At 43.8% G+C, this 15273-nt stretch overlaps 2 protein-coding genes across 4 annotated transcripts; both read left to right on the top strand.

The window, feature by feature from the left end:
• The first annotated feature begins 755 nt into the window (after nt 1-755).
• map1lc3c (microtubule-associated protein 1 light chain 3 gamma) lies at nt 756-2693 on the top strand. The gene is made up of 4 exons (XM_007578488.2): nt 756-866; nt 943-998; nt 1070-1176; nt 2417-2693. Exons 1-4 carry the CDS (start codon nt 806-808, stop codon nt 2577-2579), a joined length of 387 nt encoding a protein of 128 aa, XP_007578550.1. The 5' UTR covers nt 756-805; the 3' UTR covers nt 2580-2693.
• A 2446-nt stretch (nt 2694-5139) lies between these two features.
• LOC103156440 (C-type lectin domain family 4 member M-like) lies at nt 5140-14630 on the top strand. Of its 3 annotated transcripts, none has more exons than XM_016664365.1 (7): nt 5140-6307; nt 6782-6874; nt 7324-7413; nt 8918-9175; nt 12157-12403; nt 12899-13040; nt 14237-14630. In XM_016664365.1, the coding sequence occupies exons 2-7, from the start codon at nt 6793-6795 to the stop codon at nt 14240-14242; spliced, it is 825 nt and encodes a 274-aa protein (XP_016519851.1). In that variant the 5' UTR covers nt 5140-6307; nt 6782-6792; the 3' UTR covers nt 14243-14630. The 3 variants fall into 3 exon arrangements, with proteins under 3 accessions (XP_016519851.1, XP_016519850.1, XP_007578548.1); XM_016664364.1 differs by having other exon boundaries at nt 5141-6307; nt 6730-6874; XM_007578486.2 differs by lacking the exon at nt 5140-6307 and having other exon boundaries at nt 6328-6874.
• Nucleotides 14631-15273: the final 643 nt, after the last annotated feature.

The raw sequence follows: 15273 nt of genomic DNA, 5'->3' as shown, positions 1-15273 counted from the left end.
ATAATAATAATAATAATAATAATAATAAATTAAGATGCTTTCTACTTATTTATCCTTAATTAGTTTTATTGCATCTGCAGTTGATTTTAAATACTTTTAACTTTTTTAAACCCTGGCTGAAATACTTTCTAAAATATGCAATTATTTGGTTCTATTAATTATTATTTAATTTTATTTTTGTTTTTTAAAAACCTTCTGCTGAATATAAATCTCTGCTTATCTCATTCTACTTATTTTTTATTCTTTTCTGGTTTTAGTTTTAACATTTTTACCAAAATGCTTCGTATTATTTTTATGAGTCTCATCGGGACCAGAACCGAGTTTCCGGCTCTTTGGACTGAATATGGTTCCTCTTCACTCTTTTGTCTTGTTCTGTTCAGTTTCATCATTTGTTAAAGACACAAATAGGTCCACATGTAAAACAAATAAATTAAAATACAAGTAAATAAAATAAAAATCACAAATTTAAGTCACAGATTTACTAAAAGGTAAAGCCGCCAGTGGATCCAGATATTCTAACTGTTGTGAATTAAAGCAAACAGGAAATGATGAAACTGTAACTTAACTGCTCATGATGAGTTAAATTATAGTTTCTGGTTTAATAAAGAAAAACTTCACAGGAATTATCGCCTGTAAGCCTTGTCCAGCAGCCTCTTGGGGCCCCGCCCGGCCCGGGGCCCCGCTGGCCTCTGACCGGCCCTGCGGGGCTCATCGATCCGCTCAGTCTGCGGACATGCGCTAATCAGCTGATGCGCCGCAGCCTGTATTTAAACGCGGCTGCTCGGCGGTTCGGTCCAGACCCAGAATGGCTCCGTTGGACCGAACCGCGCAGCAGAACAAACCCTTCAAACAGCGCAAGAGCTTCGGTGGGTCTCAGAACCGGAACCGGAGGTCCAGAAGTCTGAAGGAAAAACTCACTGGGAGTCTGTTTTCTCTCCGCAGCTACCAGAAAGATGGAGGTGGCGGGGATCCGGTCCAAATTCCCGAACAAGATCCCGGTGAGTGTCCGGTTCGGCTGTGGTTCTGGAGCTGATTCTGTTTGGACTCACCTGGTTTCCCTGAACTTCAGGTGATCATCGAGCGATACGAGAAGGAGAAATTCCTTCCGCCTCTGGACAAAACAAAGTTCCTGGTTCCGCACGAACTCACCATGACCCAGTTCGTCACCATCATCAGGTAGGCGGAGCCGGTTCTGGAACCATTTCAGAAACCCAGCCGGTTCTGATGGAGCCTGGTTCTGATGGTGTGGAGGTTCAGAGCTGAAGGGATCCGTCTAACTCCTGAAAATCACTCATTAGTCTGACTCCATGTACACATGGTACTGGTCCCTGGTTCTGGTTCTGGTACTGTCAGCCCAAACCGGTCATGTTCTGACCTCTGGGTGACGTCTGGGCCTCAAATCTGACTGGATTGGACCGCTCTGGTTCTGGGTCCAGTTCTGCAGCTGTCAACTTGTTTCGTTCCAGAGTTCCTGAGCTACAGAACCGGTCTGGGTCAGGCCCGGTTCTGTTCTGCAATAGAACCTGGTTTTATCCTTAAAGGGCCGGTATCGGGTTAATCAGTATTGTTTGTCCCTCCATTAAATCAAACCTGGATTGTTGCGTTGTTTGAGAAATCAGTTGGTCTCCATGGCAACCGTTCAGCTGTTAAAACACCTGGGTGGCCCTAGCCCCGCCTTCAAGGCACAGCTCCTCCCCGCTCGGCTCCTTCAGACTAGCCAGCAGCAATTAGCAAATGGCTGCTGAGCTGCTGCTCAGAGCAACGCTGGTAAAAACACTAAAGGGTTAATAGAGGAGCCATGTTGGGATGACTTCCTGGGGGCGGAGCTTCAGGGAGCAGGAGCTTTTAAAGAGACGGAGGCCCAATTTCAAAACGTTAAAATGGAAACTCAAATTAAATAACGTTTTGGACAGTCCACAGTACCGCCCCTTTAAGAGCCATCAGTCCAGGTGACGGTTTGGCTTGCAGCAGGTGTTTAACGGTGGAGGGGAACCAGCTGGTGGTTCCGGCTGGGATCCGGTTCGTTTGGTTCCTGGTAAACGGAGGATTTTATCCTGACAGCTTGGAGCTTCAGCTCTGGTTTAAATATGAAGGAAACGTGGCGACGATGCGACGCCAAGTGCCTCAAACATGTTCTGGATCAGAACCAGCTGGTCCAAAGGTTCTGCCATTGATCCAGTTTAAGAAACTTAAATGTTGCATTCAGACCCGGTTCTGTAGAGGCTGAAATGTGTTGTGCAACAACCCAAACGATCTGAACCGGGTCTGGTTCTGATCCAGTTTCTGCTGGGCTGAGCCGTCTGACTCTCCAACTTATTTAGTGACATGTAGGTGATGAAAGTTGGTTCTGATCCGGTTGGGTTTGCAGCTGGTACCAGAAGAGGCTTTGACTGTAACGGCTGCGTTTCCCCTCCAGGAGCCGGATGGCGCTGTTGCCCAGCCAGGCCTTCTACCTGCTGGTGGACAGCAGCGGCCTGGCCAGCCTGTCGCTCACCATGGCTCAGGTGTACAAGGAGCACCAGGACGACGACGGCTTCCTCTACATGACCTACGCCTCCCAGGAGATGTTCGGACTTTGACTGGACCGCAGCTCTGCTGGGCTGAACCAGCTGTACATAGAAAATATTTTTATAGATGTTGACTGTAAGATGGTGTTTTAATGATCCAATAAATGTTGACTCTGGCTGTGAAAAGGTCCAGTCTGCTGGTTCTGACTTGGTTCTGCATGAGGCGTTCAGGGTCTTCGGGGACAAAGAGTCTCTGCAGGTTAACGGCCTGAAATTCAGTGGATTTCAAACAGAAGCTGCAGAACTTTGATATTTAACCTGCAAAGATGTAAAATCAGAAGTCTGAGACCAGATCCGTTATGAATTAAAAGGTTTAAACTGCTGAGCGGGTTTTGGTACCAGGGGGTCGACTGAGTGTCTTAAACAGCCATGATTTGAATCTTTCAAAGTTTCCTATAAACGGAACTTGCTGCTCTGTAAAACTTGGCTCAGCTGCTGTGCTCTGATTGGCTGATTCAGGTTCGGCACTAGAACACCTGTACCTAATAAAGTGGTCAGCAACGGATTAAAGTGACAGTTCTGCGCCCTGCTGGCAGAACCTGGGAACTGCAAGTTGAGGGAAAATTTGGGTCAGAACTATTCATACCCCTGGTTGATGGAGGTCTTTGATTCCTGTTTTTTTTGCAACAGCTAAAATGTGACCAAGTTTCACATTGAAACGTCTTTAACACATTTGAGTCTTTCGGAAGATTCCCGTCTTTCATATCCTGCACAAACAAACTTCTGGGCTGCAGATCTGAGGTATGAATACTTATGAGCCCAGGCGACCAGATGAAACGACTCCGTGTTTCTGGAGGTTCTCCTCACCTGAGCCGACCCGGGTCCAGACCCGGGTCCAGACCCGGGTCCGGGCCCGGCTGACGGCGCCGCCTGCCCAGTCATTTGACTCGTCTTGGTTTCTGTCTGAACAGAGAAACTTTTAGACCTGGTTGAGTCTTTATATGAAAGGGTTATGTTTATGCCTCTGTTATGAAGATGAAGTTTCCATGAATGACACTTAATACAAGGTTTGAGATTTTAATGGACTTTTAAGTTTTAATGAATCTTTGGATTAAAAGTGTCGGTTTTCCTCCTTCGTTGATTCAAATGAATCGCTGCCACTTTGGTTTCATGACGTTTCCTGGGGTTTGAAGGTTTGTCTGCATGTTTTTCTGTTTAAACGATTTTATCCGAACCAGAATCTGGGTCTGCTCCTCCTTTCTCCTCTCTGATCATTTAAGGTTTTCAGTAGATCGCTGCATGATTCGTTGGTTAATCTGTTTTTAACTCTCATGGTTTGGAGAGACGCTGTGCTCATTGACTGGTTGTCGGCTTTAGACTCGGTTCGGCTCCTGATGAACCTTTAATCTGAATCACTGATGGCTGAGCCAAACACTGAGGTGATGTACAGACCAGGTGGGACCTTCCTCTCTCCCATTAACTGTGAAATCAGTTCATTTTAAACTTGTTGGTTGTTTTTAAAGTTTTATTTAAGGACTGATCTGATTTTCCTGACCTCCTCTCCTTCGTTCTCCTTCAGGAAACCAGCCCGTCTCCAAGCTCCCAGATCCAGAATCGATGTAAGAGGATGAATTCAGGCTGTCTGAGGCTCACAGACGAGCGTCGAGTTTCTGCGGTTTGAGTCCTAATCTGTCAGAAACAGAATAAGAAGCTGCAGAAAACAAAAGACAAGGAGGCAGAAAGATCCTGAAGTGAGGAACGTCTTCAGTTTTCACCAGAAACACAAACTCTGCTTCTGTGTACATGGAAGTTGGAACCATCTGGGAATTGAAGTCAAGTTGTGAAGTTCTGATCGGATACATGAAACCAGGACGGACTTCCTGAGGAAGCCGATGATTGATAAGCTTCATCTTTTGGTTTCTTAGGAAAAAGAACCAAAGTTGATTCTGAGCTTCCTCTGCTGCAGCTCTGAGTCTGGACCGGACCGGACCGGACCGGACCGGAGCGGCCGGGTTAACATCTGAACCCGTCTGTAAGCACAGAACTTCAGTGTCCTGGTGAAGGTCTGACTGGATTTACCAAAAACCTAAAACTGACTCAACTTTAAAGCTTTTAACCGTAAATTAAAAGTTATGCAATCAAATGAAAAAGATAAACATTTTTAAAGTATGAAACAGGAAACATAAGACGAACTGCAGGCTTCCTGTTCGGTGTTTGAATAAATCTCGTCATTTTCTCATTTCAAACAGTTTTAGGATTTTTTCTGTTCTGTCAACAGGAACGTTTTGTATCTCAGGGTGAAAAAAGGCTCAATCTAAAGTGGTTCTGTTTAGATTCTGGTTCTTTTCATCTTAAGAGGTTGATGCAGGTCAGAATTAAAGAGTCCAATGAACCCAAAAATAAGAAACGTTCAGAACCAGGAAATGAAACCAGCAGCAAAGTCCAGAGAAAAGGCTGAAAATCCCAAAGACGTGTTGGACATGCAGAGTCTGGAAGTTGATGACATCATCAGCAGCTGAACTTTTTGTCTTTAAATCATTTCCAGCTGCCAGCAGAAACTTGGCGACGATCAGATCTCAGTGGAATATGAAGAACCTGCATCTGCAGCAAAGAGTCCAGGTGAGTGAAATAATCCCACATCTGGACGCCTGGGACGTGGACAGCGTTACGGACTGTCCATCATGACGTTCACACCTTGCCTGGCTGCCGACCCATCGAGAGAGAGGAACAGCTTCATTACTAGACTCTCCAGAGAATCATAAAATCTGCTCAGAAGACCATCGGCTGAAGATCATCACAGGAAAACCAGGAATATTTTAAGACGCCTCTCATCCTGGTCCGTTTGTTCCTGCTGCCATCAGGCTGCAGGAGCAACAAACGGACCAAGAACAGTTCATACCTGGTAGCCATAGGAGCATTAGACACCCTGTGGTTCTATTTTCTCACTAATTTGGTTATAATCCATGTAACATTTGGTTCTATAATGACAAAGATTGTTATTGAATCATCGTTGCCACATCGGAGGCCAACCTGCATGTTGCACCAAAGCTCCTCCCCGTCTGCCCTTTGACCTTCTCTGATCGGACGAATGGCGGAGTTCAACAGCTGGACGGCTCTCATCCTCTCCGCTCCAGCAGAGACTTAAACTTTATTTGCAAATCAAACTGGTTCTGGTTCTGGATGCAGACCAGAACCAGAACCATATCACATTTCAACGAGCTTTACGTCACAAAAACACAAAGTCAGGCAAGAATCAACAACTGAAACGTGACATTTAGTCGAGTTCGTCTGGCTTTTAGTCTGGACTTAAAGGAACTCGGTGTTTCGACTGTTTTGCAGTTTTCTGGAAGTTTGTTCCAGATTGAGGAGAAAAATGCTGCTTCTCCTCGACTGGTTCTGGTTCTGGATGCAGACCAGAGCCAGAACCTGAGAGGTCTGCAGGTTGACCCAGCAGCAGATCTTTAATGCATTGTGGTTCTGAGCCGTTCAGTGATTTATAAACCAACAGCTTCCTTCCACTGAGCCTCAGTCAGAAGAAACGGCTCCTGGGACAGTAACGGGTTAATCCATAACTGTTTGAGAACGAAGGTAATAACGTCCTGAGGTCTGCTTTGGTCCGATCGGTGACATAAAACCAGCTCAGCAGAGCCGCTACTGTAAGAAGTGTCATCTTGTAGTTTGACACCCTGCAGAAAACTGAGGAGGAACCAAAAACCACCAGAACTTCCTCTGTGCCGTCTTCCCCTCTGAGCAGAAGTCTGTCCGGTTCTGACCGTGGATCAACACATTTCCACCCGTCTGTAAGTACAGAACTTTGTTTGTCCGTTTTTACCACAGACAGTTTTGTTTGTTGTTCTTGTTCCTCGATTCTCGTTTTATCAACTCATTTCTGTCTAAAACCGGTTCTCCTCATTACTTAGGAATATTTCTCATAATTCACACAAAAATGATATTAGAAACTTTTATTCAACTTTAAAACAAAACAAATGAGGAAATGAATATTGTTAAACATATAAAACAGGAAATATGCAGCGAGACGAGCCTCCTGATCTCATGATCTCCTGATTGTATGTTGTGTTTCCTAGTTGATGTTTAGATGAAGGTGTTTTTATTAATACATTTTCTCCATTTAAATTGTTCTAGGCTGTTTGTACATCTGTTTAGTTTTCCATTCCTTTTTGTTATGATTCTGCCAAAGAAACAGAAACAGGAAATGAAAAAGTTTTCAGATTCCTGAACTTTCTGATCCCAACCTGATCGTCTCTGACCTCCAGCTCTCAGAAACATGGCGACGATCGACGATCAGATCTCAGTGGAATATGAAGAACCTGCATCTGCAGCAAAGAGCCGGGATGCAAAGAGTCCAGGTGAGTAAAATAATCCCACAGATTAGCTGACCTGTTACTGAAAACACCATTGAAGTTTATGGAGAAACTTTTAACTCACGTTAAAACGTTTTAACATTTGAAAATGTTAAAACGTCTGTTCTGTGTTTGTACGTTTGTGTTTGAGCTGTTGCTACACATCGGTTAATAACCACATGTAGAATCTGATGAGAGCCGATGAGCTTCCTGTTCACATCGTCACCGACGGACGTCAGGAACATTTAATCTGCTAATCTGACCGAAACAAAAACCGTCACAGTGCAGCTTCACCGCAGGATGATGGAGCAGCGGCACCAGGAACACTGGGCCCCATGACAAGAAGTTCAATTACACAGAGAAACACACACACAGTGTATTGGACCGATCAAACCCTGAACGTGTTCAGAAAGTCTCTTTCTGTCGTTTCCTGAGTTTCTCGTTTTTTTCCGCAGGAAGAAACTTTTTCCTTCTGCTTCTCCTGAGCTTCGGTTTTCTCTGCATCCTCCAATCTGCCCTCAACGTCTCACTGCGTCTGACTTCCTGTGAGTTGGCTGCAGCTTCCTGTCTGACAGGACGTTCCAAACTTTGACTGAAAACTAGTCTGAGGTAGACGCTGCTTTAGGCTTTGACTAGACCAGCTTCCTCCCACTCTGCTGAATGAACTGTGGATCAGTGGTGGTCAGATAATCAGAAAGTTTGGGTTCGATTCCAGATTTCCTCCAGCCTCTGGCCAAGGCACCAACCCAGGCTGCCTCCTGATCTGTGTGTCACTGTATGAATGTGTGTGTGAGCACAGGTGGGTGAAAGTGGTGAGTAAGACGAGAACAACATTTTGGTCCATTCCCAGTAAAACTGCAGCCTAACAGCAGATGGTTCTGTTGGGAACATTTGGACTCCAGTTGCCAGATCCGGCTGAGGTTTGGTGCCGTTGTGATGGAACAGAACCTGAGCCTCAGGTTTCTGCAGTGTGAAGCAGCAGGTCCTGCCTGTCCTGGTGGCGCGGCTGCTGCTCGGCGCCTTGACCTCCACTTCCTGTCGTCAGTCAAATAGACCTCAAGTAAAAAGAGAAAAGTAAAAGTACTTCCAGAAAGTACCAGGTGTGCAACATACCACAGACGGTATGCAGTCAGGTCTTTATTACAGGTTACAGTAGGATTTGTGTTTGCTGATGGCTGTGAGGATAAATGAGCTCCTGAAATGCTCAGTTCTGCAGCCCAGTGACAGGAACCTTTGCCTGCCGCTCTCTTGGTTCCCATTGGCTCTCTGAGATGAGGCGGGCTGACGGTGGGCCACGGGGACCAAGCTGGGCTCTGCTCGGCCCTCTTGACCCTCCGGGTCGAGATAAGAGGTGGAGTGGTGAAGCTCTTAAGGTCATGAAGAAAGTAGAGTCTGCTGTCTGGGCGACGAAGGAGCAGAACGCCTGGGGTTGGCCTTCTGGCCCCTCCGCCTTAGCGCCCCCTGCAGAGCAGCTGCTGCTGCCACATGTGACCCAGCAGCTGAAGGTCACAAACAACTGCATCAATGAGGCCGACCGTTTGATTTGATCAAGTCAATCATGCAAGAAAGGAAACCTCTTGAGTTCCTTTGTGTCAGTAAATCCGGCCTGACATGTCGGCTACCAGCGACTCTACGGAACAACTGAAGTGCCAAGACAGGATTGGTAAAAATAACTTCTTGCACAGGTTGGCTGGACTCGCCATAGGAATGAGGGAGGAGCTCAATATATGGAGAAGGTATTTTATAAAAACATATGAAAATAATTTTAAATGACAGGTCCAGTCTCTTTCTGTGTTTCTGTATCTTTTCGCTTTGATTTGTTCTGACAGTCATGTTGTTTTCATGCTCAACATGTTGAGAACCTCTGATCCATGTGAGCATGAAGGATTCATTAGTGACGAGCTGAGAATATTTGAGACGTTGCACGCGTTGATATTGTAACGACGACGATTCAGGCTGTTGCTTTGCAAGACGTGTTTAGTTCAAGCATCAGATTCGCCTTTACAGATCAACGTTTGTAAGAATAAACTTACTTTGTGCACACCACAGCTTGTTCCCAAAACCTGACTGGACACCACACCGAGGACTCTGGCACCGTCTGTCCCACTGTCTGTCCCACTGTCTGTCCCACCGTCTGTCCCACCGTCTGTCCCACCGTCTGTCCCACCAGGGAACCCGACCAGAACCCGACTTCAGAACCCGCTGGCGAGACGCCTGAAGCCCTGACTGCACAGATCCAACAGATGAAAAGGCTGTTATGTGTTTATGGCAGCGAGGACGGACACCTTGTTGTGAATTTAACAGCATGTGAGTATGTGGGACAAAATCCCTCAGAGAATTGCTGACCTGTCTGCATGCACACCAGCAGGGACTGTTGCCATGGTTACTCCAACAGGTGGTGGCAGTCTGCCAGGTGTTTGTACTAATTTGCATACAAGTATAAGTAATGTGGCACAACATTTAAGCTCATGTGTTTTTTGTTTTGGTTTAAGTGATGAACATGTTAGCATTAATCTGTCCCACATAAGCAGCAGATAATCTGCATCACCTTTTCTGGGCAAAGTACAAATAAATGATGGTGGCTGGAATGATTTACAACCGGATGTCAATCATGTCTAGCTTGTTCTTATCAAAGTCCACCACTATGTGGCGCTGTAAAACTGCTAAATTTATTATGCAAGAACAGCTGATTGGCTTTTTGCCAAAGTTTGCACATAGCTCCATTTAACGGAGATGGTCCTCCATCTCCACGTATTTAATGGAGATGGTTGGAGGACGGGCGTTATTCACAGAAATGTGAAAAATGCTTCAAACTTTAAAACCATTTTAAAAATCACATCCATCCAAATGAGCTCAAATTTTCAGGTTTTGTCTTGAAGCCGTTTCTGCCGCTCTGTGTTCGTGTCTCCCTCCTTTGTGTTGAACACAAACATCTGTATCTTCAAACTAAACTGGTGGAACTCGTCAGCCGTAGTTTGGCTGTAATCTGAGCTTCCTAAACAGACTGTTGAACATTTTCTGCATTTATACTTGAACAGAACAGCAAGAAACTCATACAGCATAAAACACAAGCAGGTTTGGTTATTTTGTGTTATTTTCAGCTTTTTAGCTGAAACTATCCCATTTTAGGGACCTTTTGAATCTCCTGGTAAATGAATGAGGCTCACAAAGCCGTTTGGCCACAAGATGGAGCCAAATCCACTTCATCTGTCAAATTTCACTCAAAATGTTCTTCATTTTACCTCAATGTGTGTTTTAACAAATTTCAATAAACTTGAATGGCTTTCATGTACAAACACCTGATTGTGGCTCAACCTTCACAATATGTATTTCTAATTGTCTTAAAATAATGCAGTTATGTTCCCCCAACCAGCTTCGCAATTCGTTTAGATAGAAATAAATTCTTATGTATGAAAGAGAGGAAGTCTTTAGCCTGGCCTCTTCCTGTCCCTTTGGCTGCCAATATGAGCAAATAAAATAAAATGGAGCAACACCTGAGGACAGGTTGGAATCCTGGTCAAACTAGATGCTGAACCTCATGTCATTCAATTCCCCTTTTAGATCAATAAAGTATTTTTGAATTTAAATGGACTGCCGACAGATTGCTTTTCTTAGTTGTAAAACATTGTAAGACATTAAAAATGTGATTATTGTCATGAGCTGAACAACGTTTCACATCCTTTATTGTCGTTAAACGTCGTCTGTCCAGCTGTTTATTCACACACGTTATGATTCAGGTACTTTAGTTCTGCCTGCATTTATAAGATTATTATGGTTCTTTTCTGTATATTTGTTTGCAAAGGGAAGGAGGTGGGAGGCAGAAACTCAGAACTGCTTTCTGTTCTACTTTTCATTCTTTTTTATTTTGTACATGTCCACATGTTTGAGAAACGATATCTTGTTGCATCGATGCCTCCTGATCGACGGTGAACCTTTGAATGTTTGCGCCTGCTTTTTAAACATCGGAACATAAAATCTACTTTTTGATCTTTTCACCATGTTGTCATGTTTGTCCCTGCAGTTTTGCTTTGATTCTTCCACTTTTGAGAAATTCTTTAATCTGCATTTAATTCAGCTGCTAAACACCAGGGTGGACCTAGCCCCGCCTTCAAGGAGCAGCTCCTCCCTCACCCAGCTCCTTCAGACTAGCCAGCAGCAATCAGCTGTTTATAGCAGCTGCTGCTCAGAGCAACACAGGTAAAAACATTAAAGGGTTAATAGAGGAGCCATGTTGGACGTCCTGGAGAGAGAACAGGAGTTTCTTAAAGAGACAGAAACCCAATTTCAAGGTGTTAAATCAGGAAGTTTCTTTTCGTCCCGTTTGCATCCCAATCCTGTTGCTTTGCCTGATGACCTCTGAGTTTAGTCAGGCACCAGATTGCTGAAAGCATTAAACAGAGCACAGTTTCAGGGGTTGCAGAAACATAATGGAAATAACACCTTGAATATTAAGTCTAAATGGGAAAGGGAATTGGGAGTAAAAATTACAGAGGATGCTTGGCTTTCCATGTGTGTGGCACAACAGACGTCTACCAGCTCTAAAAGATGGAGGGAATTTGGATCGAAGTGCTTAATTAGATACTTTATTACACCGCAAATTACTAGTAGACATAGAGGGGAAGAACAGCAATGCTGGAGACAATGTGGACATCGGAACGCCAATCATTCTCATGTATTTTGGTCCTGCCCAGAGTTGGCAGCTTACTGGGATGGAATCTGTCAGACTACTGGGGTAATTTTGGGGTACGTCATCCCCAAAGATCCTAGAATGTTTCTGTTGGGGCTGATATCTGGAGAATTGCTTCAAAAAGAGGATGAGTACGTTTTTAAAGTTCTATCAATTGCAAGCAAAAAAGCAATTACACGATCTTGGCTAAAGAACCTCCCCCCCAGCTGGACCACTGGAGGAGATTCACTCTATGGAAAAACTGACATATCTTTTACGTATGAAAGGACATTCTTACAACAAACGTTGGTCTAAATGGCTGACATACAAGAGCAAGGAGGCATAACTAGGTGTAATATCTTGTAATGTATATATATATTTCTTTTTTTTCTGTCTTTTTACTTAACTAAGAATCAGTGCCCCAAGTTCAGTGTGTGTTGTATGTTTTATTGTAATGAAAACTGTTAAATAAAGAGTATATAAAAAAAAAACAGAGCACAGTTTCACTCAAAATTTAACTTACTGATGGAGAGACAATCAGGACATTCATATCAAAACCTGCTCCAGTCTGTCATGTCTCCAGACTCACCATCAGTGGTTTTGGTTCTGTCTTTTCTTCCAGTGCCCAGGTCCTTCAAGCAACAGTTGGCCACATTTTGTCCAAGCATCTACTACATTTCCTCTGCCGTGGCGACATGGGGTGAAAGCAGGAACGATTGTCTGAAAAGAGGAGCAGACCTGGTGATCATCAACAGCAGAGACGAGCAGGACTTCCTGACTTGGTACAAAAAGAGGCTTTGGATCGGACTGACTGACGCCGAGAAGGAGGGAGAATGGAAATGGGTCGACGGGACTCGGCTGAACACCAGGTAGATCAGTGGTTAGAGGACCAGCAGGCCCAGATGGTGACGTTACCAAGCTGAGTCTGACAACAGTCTGGTTCATCTACAACTCGGGGATTTCACCAGATTTAATAAAATGGTGTTTGCAGAAAAAAGGAAGTTAAACTATGATCTTATTATCAAGGCCTCATTTGGCCTGAAGAACAGCTGAGACACTAAAGTATTTATCGCCTCAACTTAAAAACTCTCAGTAATACGGCCTGCCTCCAGTCCCTTTCTGGACCAGCGAACATCGTTATTAATTTGTGTAAATAAAATGTGAAACTTTTCCACGTTTCTGCATTTGGGTCAAGAAGCTAAACGCCATCATGACAAAAACATTTCTTTCTTTGCTTTGTACTTGAATATTAGTGGTTCAAATTAATCATTATTATTATAATTTAAACTGATTAGTTGAGTTATTTGTATCTCCAGTTTTCTGTCACCTTTAGCTGACTGGTATTTTCATGGTTTGGTTTTCAGTTACTGGGGTCCTGATGAGCCAAACAGTGATCTCGGTGAAAACGAAGACTGTGGAGAAATGAGATTTTTTGAATCAGAAAACAACTGGAATGATGTTTCCTGTGGCATCAAAAACTCCTGGATCTGTGAAAGAAAACTGCAGGTAGATAATTGGTCAGATGTTTGGTGTTCCAGTAGAAACATTTCCTTCATGAACTTTGGATAAAAACCTGAGATTTCATGGAAATGAGGAAAAACACAGGAGGACACCAACAAAGTAAAGAAGGTTCATAATAATAATAATAATAAATGTTGGAGATGTCGGATCACAGAAGGAGTTTTGGGTTTTTGTACTGAAACTTGATAGAAACGTTTCTGGTCCAGGATTAAATTACGGTGCTGTTAATTTAATCCTAAATTCACTGGTCATCAGTGGATTAGCACAGCTTCAAGGCAAGAGGACGGCCGTGACCTCAGACACCCACCTGCTGCTGTCCGTCAGGTGACCTTTGAACCTGGGAAGATCAAGGGTCATCTTTAGAGGAAGACTATTCCCAGGAGGAAGATGTCTCAGCAGGTTCAGTCCAAGGTCAGAGGTCAGAGGTCAGAGAAATGTGCAGAAACCCAGATCTCCATCTCAGTTAGCAGATTAAAGGTCATGACCTGAACCAATATGGCTGCTTGGAAGGACTGAAGGAGGAAGTTTCTTCTCTCTGGAAACAAGATGGCCGCCGGACTGAGGTCAGCAGAGACGAGAGAGGAGATATTGGACCGGGACGGACAGAACCGGGACGGACAGAACCAAAGACATCAGATCAGCAGAAACATCTCATGCCAACTGTCAAACATGGTGGTGGAAGTATGATGATCTGGGCTGGGTCAGCTTGCGGTCTTTGACTGGACCATGTAGACCAAACAGGAGTCCATCTGTCCACAAACAGAACCAGGATCCAAACAGCAGAATGGATGAAACCAAAAATTATCAAAATATTTCACAATATCTGAAGATGACAACAGATTTTTGTAATTTTAGAACCATGAAGATAATTAGATTTTAATTGCTCATCATCAAAGTCAGGTTTTATGGTTTTGTTTCATGTGAGAAGAGATTTTTAACTTTAGACGTTTTCTCTGTGCTGATCCATCAACACTGAGACGTTTCTGTCAGAATCAGTTTGGATTCAGTTTTATTTCAGACTATGTGAGAATTTTGTTTACATTTTGTGATTTTTCTGATGTTTGTCTGCGTTGCCGTTGGTAACCAGGTAGATGAATGATGTCAGGTGTTCTGTGTGGACATGCTGGATGTTTGTCTGCGTTGCCATTGGTAACCAGGTTGTTTCCTCCTCCTGTCATCAGGGATGAAGATGGGAAGCAGCAGGAAGACTCCCTCCCCCCCGACCTCTGACCTCAGCAGGTCCAGCAGGTGGCGCCGGTCAGAGCAGGACGATGTTTCGGGTCGGACCCCCACTGGGTCCAGAGCTGCAGCTCCTTGTTGCTTCTTCACGTCGGAAACTGTTGAAGCTTTAATCTGACTTCAGCTTTGCTTTGCTTTTAACTTTATTATCTGTTAATCTTTCATGTCAGAATGAAAAACAAACTCGTTTCATCTCTCCTGAGTTTTTGTGAAACGTTTAATTTTTACGTTTATTGAATCAGAAATGCTGCCGTCAGAAAGTCTGAATAGATTTTAGGACAATAATAAAAACACATCAGGTCGAAACTAAAGAAATAAAAACTTTATTTCCTCAGATCCTGTTTTTCTTCATCGGTTTGATTCTTTGAGCTTCAGTTTCATTAAACTGAAACATCACAGCGTTCTGAGGTTTTGGGTCATTATAACATATTAATGTCATGTATAAAGTTCACAATCTGTCCTTCAATATTTGAAGCTTCAGATGCAGAAACAGAATGAAAATAAAAACCAGGAACATGAAAATTTAGCTGCTGAGACTCAGATTATTTCCTCATCTTTGCATTAACAGAAAGTCAGAGACAGGATTGATTTAATTTTGATCCGATTTATTTCAAACAGCTTTTTAAAAGTCGTTCCTCAGACGTTCTTCAGGTTCTGGAAGAACTCGCTGCTTCATCGTTCTCCAGCTTTAAACGTTTCAGCAGCTTCTCAGATTCAGCCGTTTTCTGACTCGGATGTCTGAGTTTCTGCTCTGATGGTCGTTCGGTTCACCGGGTTTCCAAAGAGCAGGAATGAGGAAACCAAAGTATTTCAAGGTAAACATCAAATGCCTTCAAGGCAACAAGCCACTTTAATATCTGGTCGCCGGTCAGGAGGGCAATAAGACATTTATCATAAATCATTAACAGAATTATTCGCTCTGCATTTATTCATCAGTACATGTGAGGAATAATAATCACGTTGAGCTCTGCTCAGCCTT

Source organism: Poecilia formosa, unplaced genomic scaffold, assembly GCF_000485575.1.
Source record: "Poecilia formosa unplaced genomic scaffold, Poecilia_formosa-5.1.2 Scaffold481, whole genome shotgun sequence".
NCBI lineage: Eukaryota > Metazoa > Chordata > Actinopteri > Cyprinodontiformes > Poeciliidae > Poecilia > Poecilia formosa.
Note: the sequence above shows the minus strand (reverse complement) of the source record. Positions and strands in the feature narration are given on the sequence as shown.

What these genes read in the sequence shown, in the direction of transcription:
- map1lc3c (XM_007578488.2), top strand. Translation starts at nt 806, where the DNA reads ATGGCTCCGTTGGACCGAACCGCGCAGCAGAACAAACCCTTCAAACAG. An exon ending in AATTCCCGAACAAGATCCCG is followed by an intron (nt 999 to 1,069) that starts GTGAGTGTCCGG and finishes CCTGAACTTCAG; the next exon opens with GTGATCATCGAGCGATACGA. An exon ending in CAGTTCGTCACCATCATCAG is followed by an intron (nt 1,177 to 2,416) that starts GTAGGCGGAGCC and finishes TTTCCCCTCCAG; the next exon opens with GAGCCGGATGGCGCTGTTGC.
- LOC103156440 (XM_016664365.1), top strand. Translation starts at nt 6,793, where the DNA reads ATGGCGACGATCGACGATCAGATCTCAGTGGAATATGAAGAACCTGCA. An exon ending in CCGGGATGCAAAGAGTCCAG is followed by an intron (nt 6,875 to 7,323) that starts GTGAGTAAAATA and finishes TTTTTTCCGCAG; the next exon opens with GAAGAAACTTTTTCCTTCTG. An exon ending in GGGACTCGGCTGAACACCAG is followed by an intron (nt 12,404 to 12,898) that starts GTAGATCAGTGG and finishes TTTGGTTTTCAG; the next exon opens with TTACTGGGGTCCTGATGAGC.